Source organism: Hyperolius riggenbachi, chromosome 11 (genome assembly GCF_040937935.1).
Source record: "Hyperolius riggenbachi isolate aHypRig1 chromosome 11, aHypRig1.pri, whole genome shotgun sequence".
Classification (NCBI taxonomy): domain Eukaryota; kingdom Metazoa; phylum Chordata; class Amphibia; order Anura; family Hyperoliidae; genus Hyperolius; species Hyperolius riggenbachi.
Window position 1 is genome coordinate 42,739,927 of NC_090656.1, and position 18,815 is coordinate 42,758,741.

Genomic DNA, 18,815 nt, shown 5'->3' on the forward strand with positions numbered 1-18,815 from the left:
ATTGTTGATTGTTACGATAAAAAATGTCAGTTTAATATATCATACTAGTAAAAAGGCCCGCCCATTAAAAATAATGGGCACATCCGCTACCCCCTGCAATGTGCGCACATACGCGTCCCGCTTGCTCGTTCCCCACCACTGTCTGAAGTATATGCACACAGGGAGCTGCTTGCTTGGCAGTTGGAAAAAGCGGTTATTTCCCACAATGCAATGAGAACCTCTGTGAATCACACACTGCGCACATGCTCAGTACACAAAAGACAGGGACACACAACCATTCAGTTGATGACGCAGGGACACTTGCATTTTATTGTATAGGATAGGAGACACACACAGTGATATTTGAGAAGTGAAATGAAGTTTATTGGATTTACAGAAAGTGTGCAATAATTGTTTAAACAAAATTAGGCAGATGCTTAAATTTGGGCACCACAAAAAAGAAATGAAATCAATATTTACTAGATCCTCCTTTTGCAGTAATTACAGCCTCTAAACGCTTCCTGTAGGTTCCAATGAGAGTCTGGATTCTGGTTGAAGGTATTTTGGACCATTCCTCTTTACAAAACATCTCTCTAGTTCATTCAGGTTTGATGGCTTCCGAGCATGGACAGCTCTCTTTAACTCATACCACAGATTTTCAATTATATTCAGGTCTGGGGACTGAGATGGCCATTCCAGAACGTTGTACTTGTTCCTCTGCATGAATGCCTTAGTGGATTTTGAGCAGTGTTTAGGGTTGTTGTCTTGTTGAAAGATCAAGCCCTGGTGCAGCTTCAGCTTTGTTACTGATTCCTGGACATTGGTATCCAGAAACTGCTGATACTGAGTGGAATCCATGCGCTCCTCAACTTTGACAAGATTCCCAGTCACTGCACTGGCCACACAGTCCCACAGCATGATAGAACCACCACATTTTATTGTAGGTAGTAGGTGTTTTTCTTGCAATGCTGTGTTGTTTTTCCTCCATGCATAACGCCCCTTGTTATGCCCAAATAACTCAATTTTAGTTTCATCAGTCCACAGCACCTTATTGCAAAATGAATCTGGCTTGTCCAAATGTGCTGTGGGTGGAGAAAAGGTTTCCTCTGCATACAGCATCTCCTTGTGTAAAGTGCATCGATTGGTTGAACGATGCACAGTGACTCCATCTGCAGCAAGATGATGGTGTAGGTCTTTGGTGCTGGTCTGTGGGTTGACTCTGACTGTTTTCACCATTCGCCACTTCTGTCTATCCAAGATTTTTCTTGGTCTGCTACTTTGAGCCTTAACTTGAACTGAGCCTGTGGTCTTCCATTTCCTCAATATGCTCCTAACTGTGGAAACAGACAGATGAAATCTCTGAGACAGCTTTCTGTATCCTTCTCCTATGATGGTGAACAGTCTTTGTCTGCAGGTCATTTGAGAGTTGTTTTGAGACCCCCCACATTGCTACTCTTCAGAGAAATTTAAAAGAGGAGGGAAACTTACAATTGACCCCCTTATATACTCTTTCTTATAATTGGATTCACCTGTGTATGTAGGTCAGGGGTTACTGAGCTAACCAAGCCAATTTGAGTTCCAATAATTAGTTCTAAAGGTTTTGGAATCAATAAAATGACAAATTTATGCACCTGTCTAATTTTATTTAAACTATTATTGCGTACTTTCTGTAAATGCAATAAACTTCATTTCACTTCTCAAATATCACCATGTGTGTGTCTCCTATATGATATATTTAACCGCAATTTTTCATCGTAACAACCAGCGATTTATACAGGAAAATCATGACGATTAACAACGTTGCCCAAACTTTCGCATCCCACTGTACACACATACAAAAATGTGAGACTGAACCAAGGCCTTAAAGTGGACCTGAGCACAGAACTTCCTCTTTGCTGTAAAACATTTCTTTGCTACAGCTGATACAAATCCTAAAATAAATCTGCAGTGTGTCTACATAGTGTTAACATTCTGGGTCTCCAAATTAGCTGCTTTGCCGAGGCAGCCAGCTGACACAGCTGAGAGATCAGATTACAGTTGTGAATAGTCCCAGATGAGGGGGAATTAGACAAGCTAAACTCTGTAACCTCCTTAGCAGTAATCCCGAGTCAGGCTCGGGACGGAAATCCGCAGCTCAGAGCGGTAATCCCGTGCCTGAGTTAGTTATATGCAGGAGCTACTGCAGATCTCTCTGTGGTATATGGTATGGGTTTTTTTCTTTTTTTTAGGGTCTAAAAGCTTGTGAAAAAATGCATGGCTTTTAGACCCAAAATCAGGAAATAATTATAATGCCAGGGAGGCTAAATACCTACAGGTTGCATTTCTCTGTTTTGCTTATGTCCTGTGCAAGAGTTCAGGTCCACTTTAAAGGCTCCTGTACAGCAAGACATTGTAACAGGCAATATCTGCAAATTACAGGACGCAGCCGGTGGGTATGTCTGGGCTGCTATGATTAAGTGGTTTGGGTGCCAAGTTGTGCAGAGGAGACATCTGCAGTGTTTATCTGTATTGCATCATCAGTGGTCTGGTGTTGCTGGAGGTAAAACTGGCTCATACTGCAGATCTAGCTCTACCCATGTATATTGCATAAGTGCACCTGACAGGATCTGGAGCACAGAACTAACAGGAATCTGAGGCACTCACAGCAACGGAGTAGGCCAGGAACATGATGAGAATGACGGTGATAAATCCAGAGATGTCGCCCCAGGCTCTGCGCAGAGTTGCCGTGATCATGTTCAGTTTGGGGTTCAGTCTCAGCAAATGCCACAACTTGATGGTTGATAGCAACACTAAGAATGCAATGAGGTAACCCAAGGCTGCATCTGCTGCTGCTGTCTCATTAAAACTTACAAACCTGCCAGGAAAGAAAGCAAGAGCTCTGTTATATTTCACCAACAGATCACAGGGAAAGACTTTACAAAGCAAAGGCTCTTATATTAGGGGAAGTATCAATGCTCAGAAAATAAACAGCTATACTGTGAGATAACTCAGTAGCCAGGCAGTATTATGATTTGGTAATAATGTTAGCTTGGGAATTCCTACTGAATGGACAGGTTGTTAGGCTTTTGTATTATTATGATTAAAGTACTCTTTCACGCAGGAGGCTGGTGTTGGTGAATTCACCGCCTGTCAGCTGCTCCCATGCACCGGCCAGGCGCTCGCTAGCTCAGCATGGGTGTTGGAGAGGCGGTCCGGGTGCAGAGCTCCTGAGTGCAGCAATGGCCATGCTCAGAGGCAACATGTTTTTGTCTTTTTTCCGCTGGTGACTTCCCCGGGTATCAAACGCTGACACAAGTGGGGTTTCAAACGCTGTTCTTCCATTGCATTAAATGGCAGGTGAAAAGGGGTAAGTTTGGATGCCAGCTAGCGGCAGAAGTTTGGGCAACGCCATAGGCTCCTATTGAAATAACGGTATTGAAGTGAAATGTGGGCACCTAAGGCACCCGATATATAAAAGGCGCTCAAATTACCCCTCAATGCTGGTATTTCAATGGGTACCTATGGCAGCTCACAAAATTATTATTTTTTTCTTCTTCTGCGAAGACTGGGGGCGGAGGTGGAGACCGGTGCCAGGAGGATTGGGGGGGGGGGGGGTTTGGTTAAGGTTAGGCTTGTGTGGGGGGTTATAGACATGGGTGGTGGCTAAGGTTAAGTGTCAGGAAGGGTGTCTGTGTGGGAGGAGGGGGGAGGTTAGAGTTAGGTGCAACGTCAGGGGGGAGGGTTCTGTGTGACGGTAGGGTTAGGTTTAGCTATAGTAAAATATTGTTTTTTAAAGTGGTCTGAAACTTCGACATACTGTAACATTTAATAAAAATGTGTTTTCCTTGCATACTGATTATACTGACATGTAAGACATCTGGGCAAATATCCCTATAATTTCTATAAATACTGACCTTATTTAGGTGAATTATAAATTGTTATTTCGGTGGTATTTAGTTCCTCAGAGGGAAGCCAAGTTCAATAGGAAGTGCTCAAGTGACTATTTCCGAGGATGTGAAACGCCAGGCACTTTTGCCCATATTTGGTGGAGCTGTAAGATGGTCCGCAGACTTTGGATCAGAGTATGTACTTGAGCATCATCTCTGATTAATGCCCCGGTCCCTCCAGATCCCCTTCATGTTCTACTTGCCTGCCCCACCCAAATTTATCCTCTACTCAAAACATGCTTATCAACTACATCTTCACGGCTACTAAACGATGAATAGCAGCAGCCTGGAACTCTCCATTTCTATCTTTTGACGCTACCAAAAATAGACTTGGTAATATTCTCTTTTTAGAAAAATTAATGGCACGGTTGAATGATAATATGGGGAAATTTCATAAAATATGGGACCCTTTAATCTCATATTTACTGAATCCAGAACAGAACATGATGATATGTAACCAGTGAGACTTATACCTTGGCCTTCGTCTTTTAGATACTCTAACAACCGCTTATCCATGTACTCCTCGTCCCTATACATCCACTCCTACTTCTATTTTTCTCTTTCTTCTTACCCTGACTTCTTTCTCTTCCTTCTTCTTTGCTTATATTCTTCTTGCTCTCCCTTTTCTTTCTTTCAAAATTCCACTTTTTTTCTTCCAAACTGACAGCCTTAACAGAGTATAGACTCAGAAGCTTTCTACTCAAATCTCTTTTATAGGCCATTACATTGAAATCTTACTTCCTCCTCTTTTCCAGACTCATCAGAATGGAAAGTACCCCTTTAATCTGAGCACTAAGTTTACCTTAGAAAATGAAGACACCTGACCTCGCTGGAGGCCAGGTCACACTTGCAGGTACTGAAAGGTTAGATGTGGGTTTGTCTCCATCTAGCCATGATTGGTTTAGTGAATGGATGGTTGACTTTCTCTATATTAAGCATTTCTCTGGAAATTCCCCAGTCTCTTCTCTTTTCACATAAGCTTTTGACAGCTGGCTGTCGTGTTGAGGATTTGCAATTAATGGCTTCATTATTACATGTAATAGAAGGCTCAATATCAGTGTTTGGTTTATGATAAGACTGTATTATGCTGTTAGTCGCATGTGGATTGAATGGAATATGTTAACCATTGTATTTCACTGTGTAATCGTACTATCATCCAGTTTATAATATGTCATAAGTTGTACACCTTTTTGAAAAATTCAATAAAAACGATTGAAAATAAAAATGTGCTTTACTACTTTTTATTACTCATACAGTTACCATATTTGCTTTTGTGCATAAGTAATATTGTCTGTTTACAAATTACAAATTTCCAAAGTGTAGTTTATCTTTCCCTGAAACCTGCTGCCATTGTATTTTATTCAAACTGCTTTTTATTATATATTAACATCTTCTGATGAGCTGTCCTGAGCTGTTTTTGTGCTTGAAGCACAGAGAGCTTCACAAAGCGCTTCTTTTCACTTGTTACATTGGGCATGATTCACAAAGCTTTTTCACCTGTTTTGCTCTTTTTTCACCTTATCTATGTTACATTTGTAAGCTCCGAAAGAGCAAAAATATAATATTATTAAGATAAAAAAAGTAATATTGAAATGAAGTTAATCAGGAACAACTTACTTTGAGTGATTATTTGCTAGTAAATGTGCTTAAAAGTTATTTCTATCAATTAGGTGATAAGTCATTTATGAGAAGTTTTGTGAATAGAGCCCATTGTGTTTACACACATGTATCAACATTGGAATGCAAACAAAGATACTGTTATCTCCAGTTTAGATGCAGATTTGAAGCTGAATAGCAGGACAAAATGCTTTGTTTAACTATTTTAGTGATGTTCTGTTAGAAACAAAATTGGGGATAGTAGCTTTCAAGCTGTGAGGAATCTTTAAGAGCAAAGTAGAAATGCTGACTTTCAGACCAATTTAATACCAATATTCTATGATCCTTCTTTATACTTCAATAGTAGAAGATCAGTCAATTCACTGGTATTCTACTATCGGGTTTCCGGATCCCCATCATTTCAGGTGCTCTTTTATTACGTATGCGCCAAAAGGAGCTTGTGGCAAGGAAACAGAAGGTTGTTCTGCCTGACAAGTGTGTAGTTCAGCCATCTGTCTTAAATTCAGTCAAAAACGTGGTTGCTGTAATGCAGGTGCATATCAGCAGCGCTAGAAGATACTGTGGGCCCAATTTTGCCTTAAAGTGGTCTGAAACTCTGACATAACATTTAATAAAAATGTGTTTTCCTACCACAGCCCTGAGCCTCTGATGTCCAATAGACAAGACAGACAGTAGACAGACAAACGGAATGCTTGCTAGCAAACAAGACACACTGGTTGTTCAGGGCAACCGCAGCCCTGAGTCTCTGATGTCCAGCACACTGAGTAACCAAGACAGACAGTAGACAGACAGACGGAATGCTTGTTTGCAATCAAGACACACTGGTTGCTCGGGGAAACCGCAGCCCTGAGTCTCTGATGTCCAACACACTGAGTAACAAAGACAGACTGAATGCTTGCCAATCTAATCGCTGCCCCAGAGATAGCAAACATCCACACTGACAAGGACAAGACAAACAAGTAGGAGTGTAACTAATAGCAACCACAGCCTATAGTTACATCTACAGGAACAAGTCTTACAGGGACAGACAGAACGATTGTTTTCCCAGCAATAGCAAACATCCACACTGGTACGGACAAGACGAACAGGTAGTAGCATAACTAATAGCAACCGCTGCTACAGTCATGTCCACAGGAACAGATCAAGCAGGAATACTACCAGTCACCAACGTAGTAAAGGCAGTCTCAAAACTATCAGGGTAGGTAAGACTTCACTGTACCCCCGCGGATGCAGTGAACGTCCAGGCAGGCAAGGCAAAAATGGAATACAAAAATAACACTTTCACACCATGAACCCAGCAATCAACTATGGCTAAGCTGAACGCTATGTCGGGTGAGGTCTGAGAGGAGAGGCAGGTTTTTCTATGGACATCAGCCAATGACAGCAGACATGCAAATTCCCACACAGCAGAATGGTAATCACGCAATCCTGTGTTAGACTGATTGAAGGCTGCAAGCTGCCTGTGAATGGAAAGGACTCATTACAAATGCATGCCAGATTATGCAACCACATGCATGTAAGAAATCCACAGCTGTCTGGCTGCAGTTCAACTGCAGCAAGCCATAGGTGGATTCATGACAACATCCTGAGCTACTCTGGACTGCAGAGTGATTGCAAATAGCAATGAGACTCATTGCGAATGCAATCAAAACTAAGCAACCAAATGCAGGCAGAGAAATCAAAACTGCTCAGTTGCAGCTCCACTGCAACCGACAGGAGGGATCCTTATAATAGGATGGAAGTCTTGTATGCAGGAAATTATGTCAGTGATGACACAAACAGGTGTGGATACACTGATGTAAGCAATGATTAATTCTACTTACTCATCCTTGTGGTTCTGGTAGTAGTTGATGTCTCTGTTTCCAAGGATGGTCCTTTTCACAAACACAGACAGCGCACTCCAGCTGATCACAATCACAGCAAACTCCAGCAGGTTCCATTTGCTGCGGAAATACCCCCACTTCTGAGTTTTCATCAGCTTTCCCTGCAAATAATGTATATGCTGTTAGCATAACTGCAAAGTAAAACAACAAAGCAAAGCAAAACAATTATTCCTCAGCACAGTAAGGCCCCGTCCCCACTGCTTACAACACAGGTTGCCATTGCAATGCACGGTACTTGCGTTGCTCTCCGAATCTCTCCAAAGCGGTGAAGATCCCATTCATTTAAAACAAATGGGATCACACCTGCGTCTGTGCAAAATTGTCTGCAACCATGTGTTGCGTTACTGCACTGAACTGCAATGCGTGGTGTGTGTTGTTGAAAACCCGACCAGCAGCCCACAAGTAAAGAGGGGCCTAAGGAAACGTGTGCACTAACAAGCTGGATACAGGTAATAAACCCCAAGTCCAGGCACGTAAGGGATTAGAGAGGGTTCATTTTTCTCATGGCGCAGATGTAGTCATCTATAGTAGTACACAATAACACCTTCCTATGCTTGCCTCTGTACAACCAGCTTTTGTTAAAGCTATAAATTAGGTCAAAATTACAAAGCAGTACCCTGTTGCACGCGTTTTGGACCTGTCCCAAACTCTTAAACTTTTGGTTGGGTGTCCGCACTCAGATGCAAGCTATGACAGACTTTTTGCCACCAGATTCACCTGAGTTTTTCCTTTTGCATCACAACAAATGGTCCATTAAGAGATATAAAAAAAACTCTCACTAGGCACCTCGTGAACGCGGCTAAGGCTCTGATAGCTAGGAAGTGGAAGTCTCCTGACCCTCCATCAATGAATGATTGGCTTAGGGAAATTGATAGAATCCAGCAACTAGAGGATCTGACTTCTACATTGCAGGGGAGAGAACAGCAATTTGGGAAAACCTGGTTCAGGTGGTTTGAATTCAAAGAAACTCCACATTATGCTGCCCTTCTCTCTAGCTAATGTTCAATAGATATAGAGAGTGTGGGCTCTTTACATTAGACATAACCCTTTGCATCACCCCTGGCATAACATCATACTTGCGCAGGCCCCCTGAACAGTGTTGCAGCCTTTTCTCACCCCAACAGTTACTCTTCTCTTTTCTCTTTCTTTTTTCTGTCTTTCTTACTTTTTCCTCTCTATCTCAGTAACATATCTTGTTCTACTTTTGGTTTGTCAAGCCTAATACTAAAGCAGGCGTTCAGTTGTGTGTTCCCCATTGGGCGCTGATCTGCCCCCTTCCTATCGCTAACAACACACTGACAAACACAGTATATGTTTTATTTTTTAATAAACGTACTGGTTTTATTGTGCTCACTTTTATATGCTATGCACAGTGTATACTGGGATGGCTTATGCCTGAACCTTAACCTGTTGAACTTTATATGCGTTGTGATCAGACAACTCTGGCTCGCTGTCTGGCTTGGACTTTATGCTTTCACAACAGGATCTATTCCCAATGTTATTACTTTCTGCTATTATTGTTCATGGTGTTTTCTTTATATGTCATGTTCTTTCTTATAAATAAAGAATCTTAAAAAAAAAATAAAAAAAAAATTACAAAGCAGCTGCTGCGTACACAAACTGAATAAAAGACTTGAATGGAAGTTGTCTCTATGGAGATTACACTGACATTACATAGGGAATCACACTTGCCTGTATCACCATGTAGTAAACAACAAAAAGGAAGTAAATAACTTCAGCTGCCACCACAAAGATGTGTAAGCCGTCTGTGTACGGATACAGCCGGATGCTCTGCAGATCCGCGTGAGTCATGAAGGTACCTATGGGACAAGAATAGTGATCCTTCTTACTATGCAGAGGAAACAGATGTCTATGTCTAAAGTAGTTTATGTATAAGAAATGTAACTTAAATCAGTGTCAGTAATGATCAGAAAAAAAACTGTAATGACACTTAGTTCCACTTTACCTACCTAATGCATTTGTCTCCAGCATCAGCCTGACTATGCAGAAGAGGTTGACGTTAGCGTTATAGATCGTGAATTCTATAAATAGGGCTCTGGTGTGTGTGTCCAGCCAGACATTGTTGAAGAGGTATTGCAGAATCCTAAAATAAAACAACAGAAAGATTAAAGTAATTTTATTCGTGGAAGTGCCTAGACTCTGTTTCTCAGGTTAGTTTGATGGTTTTGTTTCTTTTATTTGTTTTTTGTTTTTAAGTTCTGCGTATTATAAGTAGATTTTCACTGTTGTTTTTGCTTTTCAAACGTGTTCAAGATAAGGACCTTGGAGAGACCGGGGGCTATATTATGCAATTAATTTTTTCTCCTGAGTTTTCTCCCAGGTGATAATTTTTCATCTTCAATTTAGAATAACTTTTCAGCACTTGGCAATGGAAAAATTTACAAAAAGTTGGTGAAGACGTACTATTAAAATTATTTTGAGTATTTTCTTCCTCTCTGCTGTGATGATCCGCTCAGCTGGCTGCACAGGCAGACAGCTGTTTGTCCATTCCTCTAGTCTGTGGGCTGCAGGTCTCTGGAACAGAGACCTGTCTTTCCATTGCAAGTTTCTGGTCTGTTCTCTTGCTGGGGAATTTGCATACATTCGTTATGCAAATCCCCTACCTGCCTTCTTTGATGACTGGCACTATAAGAGCTTTATGTTTCCCAGAAGGTTTTGCTGGTCATTTCCCTTCCATGGTCTGTTCCTGATGGACACTGCTGGAGTGTCAGCCATTGCTATCTAGTATAGTTAATTCCTGGGGGTTGCTTTAGGCTCCCCTTCTAGCCCAGTCAGGTTGTATTATCTGTTTGTTTGTTCTGTTGCCATTGTCCTGTCCCAACGGTGGTCGACAGGAAATGGTTCTGATCTCTGTTCTTGGAGTATAGCTGGTGCAGCGGTTGCTACCAGCTATCTCTTCTGTTCTGTCTCCTGGGATCGCGCTAGCCACTTTTCGCTAGCGCTGGGGATCCTTCTGTTCTGTCTCCTGGGATCGCGCTAGCCACTTTTCGCTAGCGCTGGGGATCCTTCTGTTCTGCTACTCTGTACCTGGATCGCGCTAGCCACTTTTCACTAGTGCTGTGGATCCTATCTCTCGCTTGTCCCTGTTTTCGTGTGTCTGTCTTGTCTGCTACGCTTGCTGAAGGCTCGGTGAGGTAACCGTTAAGCAAGCGCTCGCGTCCTCTGTTTCATGTTTGTCTGTTAATGGTTAGTTAGGCGTGCTTGTCTCTATTGTGCTTATCACGTGGAGACAGCGCATAACCGCGTGCACTGTTGCGAATGAGTGCGGTGTTCGCGGTTAGCTAGCGTTTGTTATTTTCCATATCTCCTCATTGTATTATTTGCTGTGCCTTTGCTACCCTCGTGCCCTGTTTTGCTCAGTCTTGTGTCTTTGTCGGCAATCGCCATTCTTGCGATTGCATTCCCACTTCGTTTCCGCCGTTGCGTGTTCACCGTCGCTGGGTGGCGGCTAGTTTGGTGGACACACATTGGTTCTGTCCCTTTGCTCTATTTCTTGTGGGCTATCCAGCCCTGCCTGATCGTACCTTGTCCTGGATCTGTACAATTCCCATCTGGCATCTGTGGCTGTGCAGCGACTGTGTTCGCCTGCACTCCACAGCGCCATCTGCCGCAGGGAATTGCCCTCTGCGGGTGCATAGCACCTAGCTTGGGTGTCCTCAAATATACGGTTGTGGAGGGTTTCCGCCGTGTCAGCGCACGCGTTGTGCGCTGATCACGAAGAAAGTTCCACAATCGTTACAGCTGCTGGTTTAAAAGGCATTTTATTGGCAAATGCCACCTAGGAGAAAAGTGAATTGCACACGGGCCCGGGGGTTATATGCAATTGACTTTTTCTCCTAAGCTTCTCCTAGGAGATCATTTTTCGTCTTCTGTTTAAAACAACTTTTTAGCATTCTGCAATTGAAAAAAGGGCTAAAAAATAGATGAAAAGGTAAGGTCAAAACTATTCCGAGTATTGTCTTGATTGCTGGTGGCTTAGTTGGTAATTTGGCAAGTTGGCTAAGGTGTAAAAAAACCTAGGAGAAAAAGTGAATTGCCCTGGGCCCATATGCAATTGTAACTTTTTCTCCTGAGTTTTCTCCTTGGTGGTATTCTCAAACATGTCTATAAAATGCCCTTTTAACCAACAACAAGCAATAAAATAATTTTGATAGAACTTTTTCAATTGTAAAATGGTGAAAAGTTATTTTAACCACTTGCCGACCGCGCACTCATACCGCGCGTCGGCAAAGTGGCAGCTGCAGGACCAGCGACGCAGTATTGCGTCGCCAGCTGCAGGCTGATCAATCAGGAAGCAGCAGCTCGCGCGAGCGGCTGCTTCCTGTCAAATCACGGCGGGGGGCTCCGTGAATAGCCTGCGGGCCGCCGATGGCGGCTCGCAGGCTAAATGTAAACACAAGCGGAAATAATCCGCTTTGTTTACATTGTACGGCGCTGCTGCGCAGCAGCGCCGTAAGGCAGATCGGCGATCCCCGGCCAATCAGCGGCCGGGGATCGCCGCCATGTGACAGGGGACGTCCTGTCACTGGCTGCACAGGACGGATAGCGTTCTGTGCAGCCCGGAACACCAGGGGGGCCAGGTAGGAGAGGGAGGGGGGGGGGATTTTGCCGCGGAGGGGGGCTTTGAGGTGCCCCCCCCCCGCAACACCGGCAGGCAGGAGCGATCAGACCCCCCCAGCACATCATCCCCATAGTGGGGGAAAAAGGGGGGCGATCTGATCGCTCTAGATGCACCCTGATCTGTGCTGAGGGCTGTAGAGCCCACCCAGCACAGATCACAAATAACAGCGCTGGTCCTCAAGTGGTTAAAGAGAATATGAAAATTATCTCCTAGGAGAAAACTCAGAAGAAAAAGTTAATGGGCCCTAGTCAATAAAATGCCCTTTAAAACACCAGCAAGCAAGAAAATACTTAAACTAACAGCACTGTACTTTTCCACTTACTTTTGGGTACTTTTTCATTCGCAAAGTGCTGAGATGTTATTTTAACAAGTTAAAAAATTATCTCCTTGAAGAAAACTCTGGAGAAAAAATGAATTGCATATTGCCCCATATCCTATCTATAGAATACTCTCAGTTAAAAAACAAAACAAAAACAAACTACTAATAAAAAGTACACTTATGCATTGAGAATAATAATATCAAAGTTAAAATGACAATGAACACAAAATACATAAATCAGTAAATTATTTGCTTAATTAACACACTCATACATAAGTGCCAGTATTCTATGTGAATCTCCAAAAGGACTAATTAGCAGAAAGCTTCCCCTCAACTTGTCCCAGGAATGTTCCGCCTCTTCTCTCTCTCCTCACTGTTCAGTCCATACAAGGATACTGGATGGCTGCTTAGGCAGTGTACACGGATCTCTTCCGCTGCTGCTTTTACTCTGGTAATTAAACAGCCATTACAAATGTGTAAATGGTTGTAGATTATATTATTGTTAATTAAAAATGGTCTATTCTTGTTTTTCTGACAAGAAAACTCTCAGTTTTGATGTATGTGTCAATTATATTCTCCGGTATACGCATGTTTAACATTTTTGGCATCCGTCTACAATCCATCTTTTTATTAATTATAAAAGTATGACAGTTTCAGTATGTAGCAGTTTTTAGGTAAAAGGTTCCTAACTTATTAAAATAGATGACTTTAGTATTATCTGTACATGTACAGTAAGTATTAGTGCTGTTCATTTACTATTAATCTTGTTGCCAAGAACTGTGCCTCCTAACTTTCTGAGATAAAGAGGGATACAGTTAAGACACGCCCCTGTCACGCCTCTAACCACACCCCTGGCACACATACTACAAAGAATTAATGAGCAAAATACATTGGTAATTCAAACCACGCTGGCACTTTCTATCATCATAAGTTTTCCTTCATATCAACATTTGGAAAATATGAATTTAAAGGATGGGGATACAGTTTAGAGTCAATTGAACACATTTTATGTAGAAATATACAAACATTACCATAGGTCTATACATCAATCCTAAAAGAGAAACAAATGAAGAAAAAAGAGGGACAGACGGATTTGGTTCCAAAAGAGGGACTGTCCCTCCGAAGAAGGGTCCAATGATCCCTAAATCATAGGAGTGGATGAATAATATTAAATGTTTTCTGGATATTTATACATTTTAACTGTGTTTGGAGCTTAATGTGGAGTTAGCTTGTTAAAGGACCACTATCACGGAAAAAAAGTATGCAGTTAACATCTGACAGAAGCGACAGGTTTTGGGCCAGTCCATCTCCTCATGGGGGATTCTCAGGGTTTTCATTGTTTTCAACTCTATTCCCATTCCCGTCTCGATGATTGTTAGGTCGATTCTCATGTAAAGTATGCCAAATCGACCTAACGATCTATTGAAACGCGAATCGGACATGTCGGAAATAACCGAGCGGACAGGAATCGACGGGAATCGAGCGGGGAATCGAGTGCGGTAACGCTCCCTGTGTACCCAGCATAAAAGACCGCTGTTGAGTGTGTGTATGGGGCTTAACAGGTAACTAGATGAGCTGTAATATTGCTGTAATGTAACTAGCAGGGAGATGTGTATACATTATTCCTGACTGACTGACTGACTGGCTTGCTTGTGACTTTTCACTCCAGGCTGCATCTACTTTGTAGGCTGCTATGTGGTGCCCTGCTGAGAGGGAGAAATGCTGTTATTATTAGGATCTTTATCATGGTCTAGCCCTCTAATGCAGGGAACACAACATGCTTTTTAGCAGATAGATGGCTTGATAGATAATTTCCGACATGTCCGATCTTACGTTTGATCGTTTTACCGCTCAATTTCTCATAGAAGTGAATGGAGAAAGATAAGAAAAACAAGAGGAAGATAAGACAATTGAGTGGAGAATCGAGTGGCAAAATCGATGGAGCGGAGAATCAAGCGGGAAAAAACGCATTGTGTATCCCCAGCATAAGAGCCCAACACTTTTGTATCTACAACTGACAGAGGATTTTACAGCTGAGAGGCAGAGCTGTGTGAGGAAGGAAATTGCTCCTAGTACTCATGGTAATGTGTGCCCTAACATACCCCATTAAAAAAAAAAGTTGTTTTAATTGATAGTATTCCTTTAAGCTTTTAATAGTTTATTTATATTTTGTTTACGGTTATCTAATTCCTTTCACATTTTTCTGACAGCAGTCTGCTGAAATTCTGGGCAGACTCAGCCATGAGGGGAGGGGGGAAATTCCCTCACAATGTATCTGATAACTGTGTGTGCAGAGAGCTCAGTCAGAGACAGGCAGAGACAGGCAGAGCTTTCTCTCACAGAGAGCAGAGGAAATGTATCTTATGTGCAACATAAACATTTGTAAAACTGCAGTGTGTGAAACCTGATACCTGTTTAATAATCTGCTTCAATAGTACACTGTTCTTAGCATGTCAGACTGCAGAGACTCATACCTCTGCAAATGAGACATTCCAAATGTACCGTCTTTCCCCAAAAATAAGACAGTTTCTTCTATTAATTTTTGCTCTAAAAGATGCGCTAGGGCTTATTTTCAGGGGATGTCTTATATTTCTATTAGGAAGAGTCTCTCAGCAGAACATTTCCTGTTCCTTTGTACTGTGCTGTTCATGGATTTGAAAGTATGCTACTGTGCTGATCAGGCACCTGCCCTGTCTTCCCTGCACAACTGAAAACCTTGCTGTGTGCTGGGATGACAGGATCAGTGCCCCATTGGTACTGCACCACTGTGTCCCCACTAACTGGCTGCCTCTTCCTCCTCTTTAACTTCCGCTAGGGCTTATTTTTGGGGTAGGGCTTATATTTGAAGCATGCACAAAATTCCAGCTAGGGCTTATTTTCAGGGTAGGTCTTATTTTCAGGAAAAGAGGGTAGCTAAAAACTACACACAATGAATTAAAGCTTTTGTCTCTATTTAAAATGAAAAGTAGGAAAATGTTAACACAGCTACTTAGACATTATTTGTATGTTGTCATTTTAGAATACTTGGACATTGATAATATTCCTTTAAATGTCCGGAGTGCTACAGCAGTAAAGGGGATGACACCCCTCGTGAAGTAACCAATGTATGCAAAGCTTTCACATCCAAAAGTAATCTTATCGTTTCTTGTATTGAGTGATGCCCAGCCTGTTCTTTATTTAGGTGCTTGTGATTCTTTTTGAGCACAGACATTGATTTTTTAACTTTGGTTCTTGAGCTTCAGGTTATTTATTCATTTCATTTCACCAGTGACACTGTTTACAACTTTGCATAATGCATGTTCATCTCACATATACAGTGTGCACCTATGGCATCTTTAGGTGATGTTTGTATGTTTTATTGCTACAGGTTTGCTCGGGCTTACTGATGCATATGCATTTGGTCACATGATGCTTTACGCTTACTGTAACTAGTGTTGGGCGAACAGTGTTCGCCACTGTTCGGGTTCTGCAGAACATCACCCTGTTCGGGTGATGTTCGAGTTTGGCCGAACACCTGATGGCGTTCGGCCTTTTAAGTTCGGGTTCGCCCCGAACTACTGAATGGCCGCCGAACAGGGCCGAACAGGGCCCCTGTTCGCCCGAACATGCCGCAATACGGCCCCCCTATGGGGTCGCAGGCATAAGGGGGGAGCATGCCCCGATCGCGGGGGGGGGGGGGGGGGGTCGTAAATTCCCCCCACCCCCTCCGCTAGCGCTCCCCCCTCTGCCCGCTTCCCCATAAAAAAAGTTTAAGGCAAGTTAAATAGTACTTGGTGGCTGGCCTGGCACTGGCAGTGGAGTGAGGAGGAGGAGGAGTCCGAGTAGCAGAGTGACGCGTTGAGGCCGGGCAGCGGGCGGTTCAGCGGTAGTACCCTTGTGGTACTTCCGCCCTTTCTCTGACCTCACGTCCTCTGCATACGAGGGTACGCGTCACGCGTACCCTCGTATGCGTCATCACGTAGAGGACGTGAGGTCAGAGAAAGGGCGGAAGTACCACAAGGGTACTACTGCTGAACCGCCCGCTGCCCGGCCTCAACGCGTCACTCTGCTACTCAGGCTCCTTCTCCTCCTCACTCCACTGCCAGTGCCAGGCCAGCCACCAAGTACTATTTAACTTGCCTTAAACTTTTTTTATGGGGAAGCGGGCAGAGGGGGGAGCGCTAGCGGAGGGGGTGGGGGGAATTTCCGACCCCCCCCCGCGATCGGGGCATGCTCCCCCCTTATGCCTGCGACCCCATAGGGCCCCCAAAATGGGCATGTTCGGGGGTCCCATTGACTTCCATTGAGTTCGGCCCATGTTCGGCCTGTTCGGCCCGAACCCGAACATCCAGGTGTTCGCCCAACACTAACTGTAACCAATGCCATCCCCACAGGGCCACACGGGTTATTGACACAGGCATGTTGGTTGTCGCTTCCAATATTTACTGATTAGCCCAGGCTGTGCCTAACCATGAGGTCATGGGTGCGCGGTCGCCCACCACGTTTCACCTCTGTGTTTTTGGTTGTATCTGAGGTATTTCTGCATTTGGTTACTATTTGGGAGTATTTTTGGGCTAGTTTGGTACTGTTATTGTTTTGTTTTCTGATCATGTTTTTTTCTGATTGGTTTCATTCATTTGTTTGTTTGTAGATAGTTGCCTGGAGCAATTTATGCCTCCTTGATAAAGGGGCCCTTAAGTGGCTCCGAAATGCGGATCTTTTCAATACAAGAAACAATAAAGATTGCTTTTGGATGTGCCAGCTTTGCATACATTTGTTAAAAAAAAGGAGACCGATGTTCATTCCATTTCCCAAAATTGATACTGATCATGCAATTCACATGAAAGATTACAAATTCTTTTTCAGTAAAAGTGAAATAGCGTTATTATTAAGCCTATACCAGACTGTACCTGTGTGCTGATGCCCGACTATTTCCTAGGTCCACAACGTAGCCCCCACCTCTGTATGTTGCCAGTCGGCCCCAGGTCGGGTGGCTTCTGAGCTTGGACTGGCTCTTGTAGCGCCAAGCAAAGTCAGCCTCCGTGTCATTGGCAGAGGCAGAGGAGTTCCAGCGTTCACCATAATCTTCCATATCCTCAGAATCCAGAGTGTAAGGCGATCGGCAGTCATTGATTGTGTCTCGGAGGATAGAGGCAATCGGGCAAGAATCCTTCCTGACTCGCAGCTGGCGAAGTCTCGCACTGCCAACCAGCTTGGAATTACCATCCGTCACGAAGCCTGCACCACATCCAACAAACACCCCTTTTATTACTATGTGACACTCAACTCAGTAAACCAGTAATGGATTCTACACTAAAGTTATTCAATAGAATTTCTGTATTTGCAACACTTTTCATCTATGCAAAGGAACACTTTGATGTCACATAGCAGGTCGTACTAAACTGTTCAGGATACCTATTTTTACCTTGGTTATCTTGGTTTTGGCGGCAGAAACACTTCTTATATGTATAAATAGCAGAATATAAGTACTTTATTTTTTGGACTATAAGACTAATTTTTTCTCCCCCAAAAGTGGGGAAAAAAAGTCACTGCATCTTATAGTCCAAATGCAGGGAGTTCCTGACTTGTGAACGCCTGCCAATACTAACCTCCAACCCGCCGCAATGCTGGGGACTCCCTGTACTGTGCCCATGCAGAGGAGGACACGGGGACAAACAAAGGACACGGGGACACAAAGGTGCATTGAGGAGGACACAAGGGTGACACTAAGGGGACTAGAGGAGGACACAAGGAGGATAGAGGAGGAGACAAATGGGGGACACAGAGGACACAAGGGAGACAGAGGAGGACACAGGGAGACACAAGAGGAAGAAGGGGGCATGAGGTACAAAGTGGGCATATTCCACAAGATGCCCCTTCACCATGGATGCACCAGATTTAGTAAATATATTTTTCCCCTGGTTATTGTCCTCTAAAGCTAGTTGCGTTTTATACTGAGGAGCGTCTTATAGTCAGAAAATACGGTATATTGCCCTGCCCCCTCATCGTTTTTCTGCCATGGCAATAGTGTCATTGTCCTTCTTTGCAGGGCACTCTAGGAGATCAACTGATTTGGGAGGGAGGGATAACAGGTAGCAGCTATACAACTTGCCAGCAGTAAGGATGCCAGCACCTTTGGTAAAGTTAGGAAGGTAAATCAGGGGTGAGGTGAGAGTTTACATTGGGCAAATACTGACTAAATCATTTAAAAGTGAACACCGTTAATATTTTAACTATTTTTTTAAATTAAGATATTTACAGCAAAGTGTCCCTTTAATTGTTTTAGAGTTAGTTTACTGGGACAACAGTTCGGCATCAGTTCAGCTGCAATTCAATGTCAGTTGATCAGTTCAACGCCAGTTGCCTGAACTTACGGTTGCCTGTCAACAGGAAATAAAAAAGCAATTCCTCTCATTCACAGGAGGGCTACCCCTGTAATATACCAGTAAGAAATATACGGAAAGGAATAG

At 43.2% G+C, this 18,815-nt stretch overlaps 1 protein-coding gene across 2 annotated transcripts in view; it reads right to left on the reverse strand.

The window, feature by feature from the left end:
- LOC137539266 (polycystin-1-like protein 2) overlaps window positions 1–18,815 on the reverse strand; it is a 134,370-nt gene that overhangs the window by 18,848 nt on the left and 96,707 nt on the right. For both annotated transcript variants that reach the window (XR_011024971.1, XM_068261822.1), the window contains 5 exons: window positions 17,256–17,583; window positions 9,376–9,509; window positions 9,098–9,225; window positions 7,346–7,506; window positions 2,623–2,833 (listed from right to left, as the gene is read on the reverse strand). Coding sequence is in view for 1 of the 2 variants with exons in the window: in XM_068261822.1 (XP_068117923.1) it covers window positions 2,623–2,833; window positions 7,346–7,506; window positions 9,098–9,225; window positions 9,376–9,509; window positions 17,256–17,583 (962 nt within the window). In the remaining variant the exon portion in view is untranslated. The remainder of the gene's footprint in view (window positions 1–2,622; window positions 2,834–7,345; window positions 7,507–9,097; window positions 9,226–9,375; window positions 9,510–17,255; window positions 17,584–18,815) is intronic.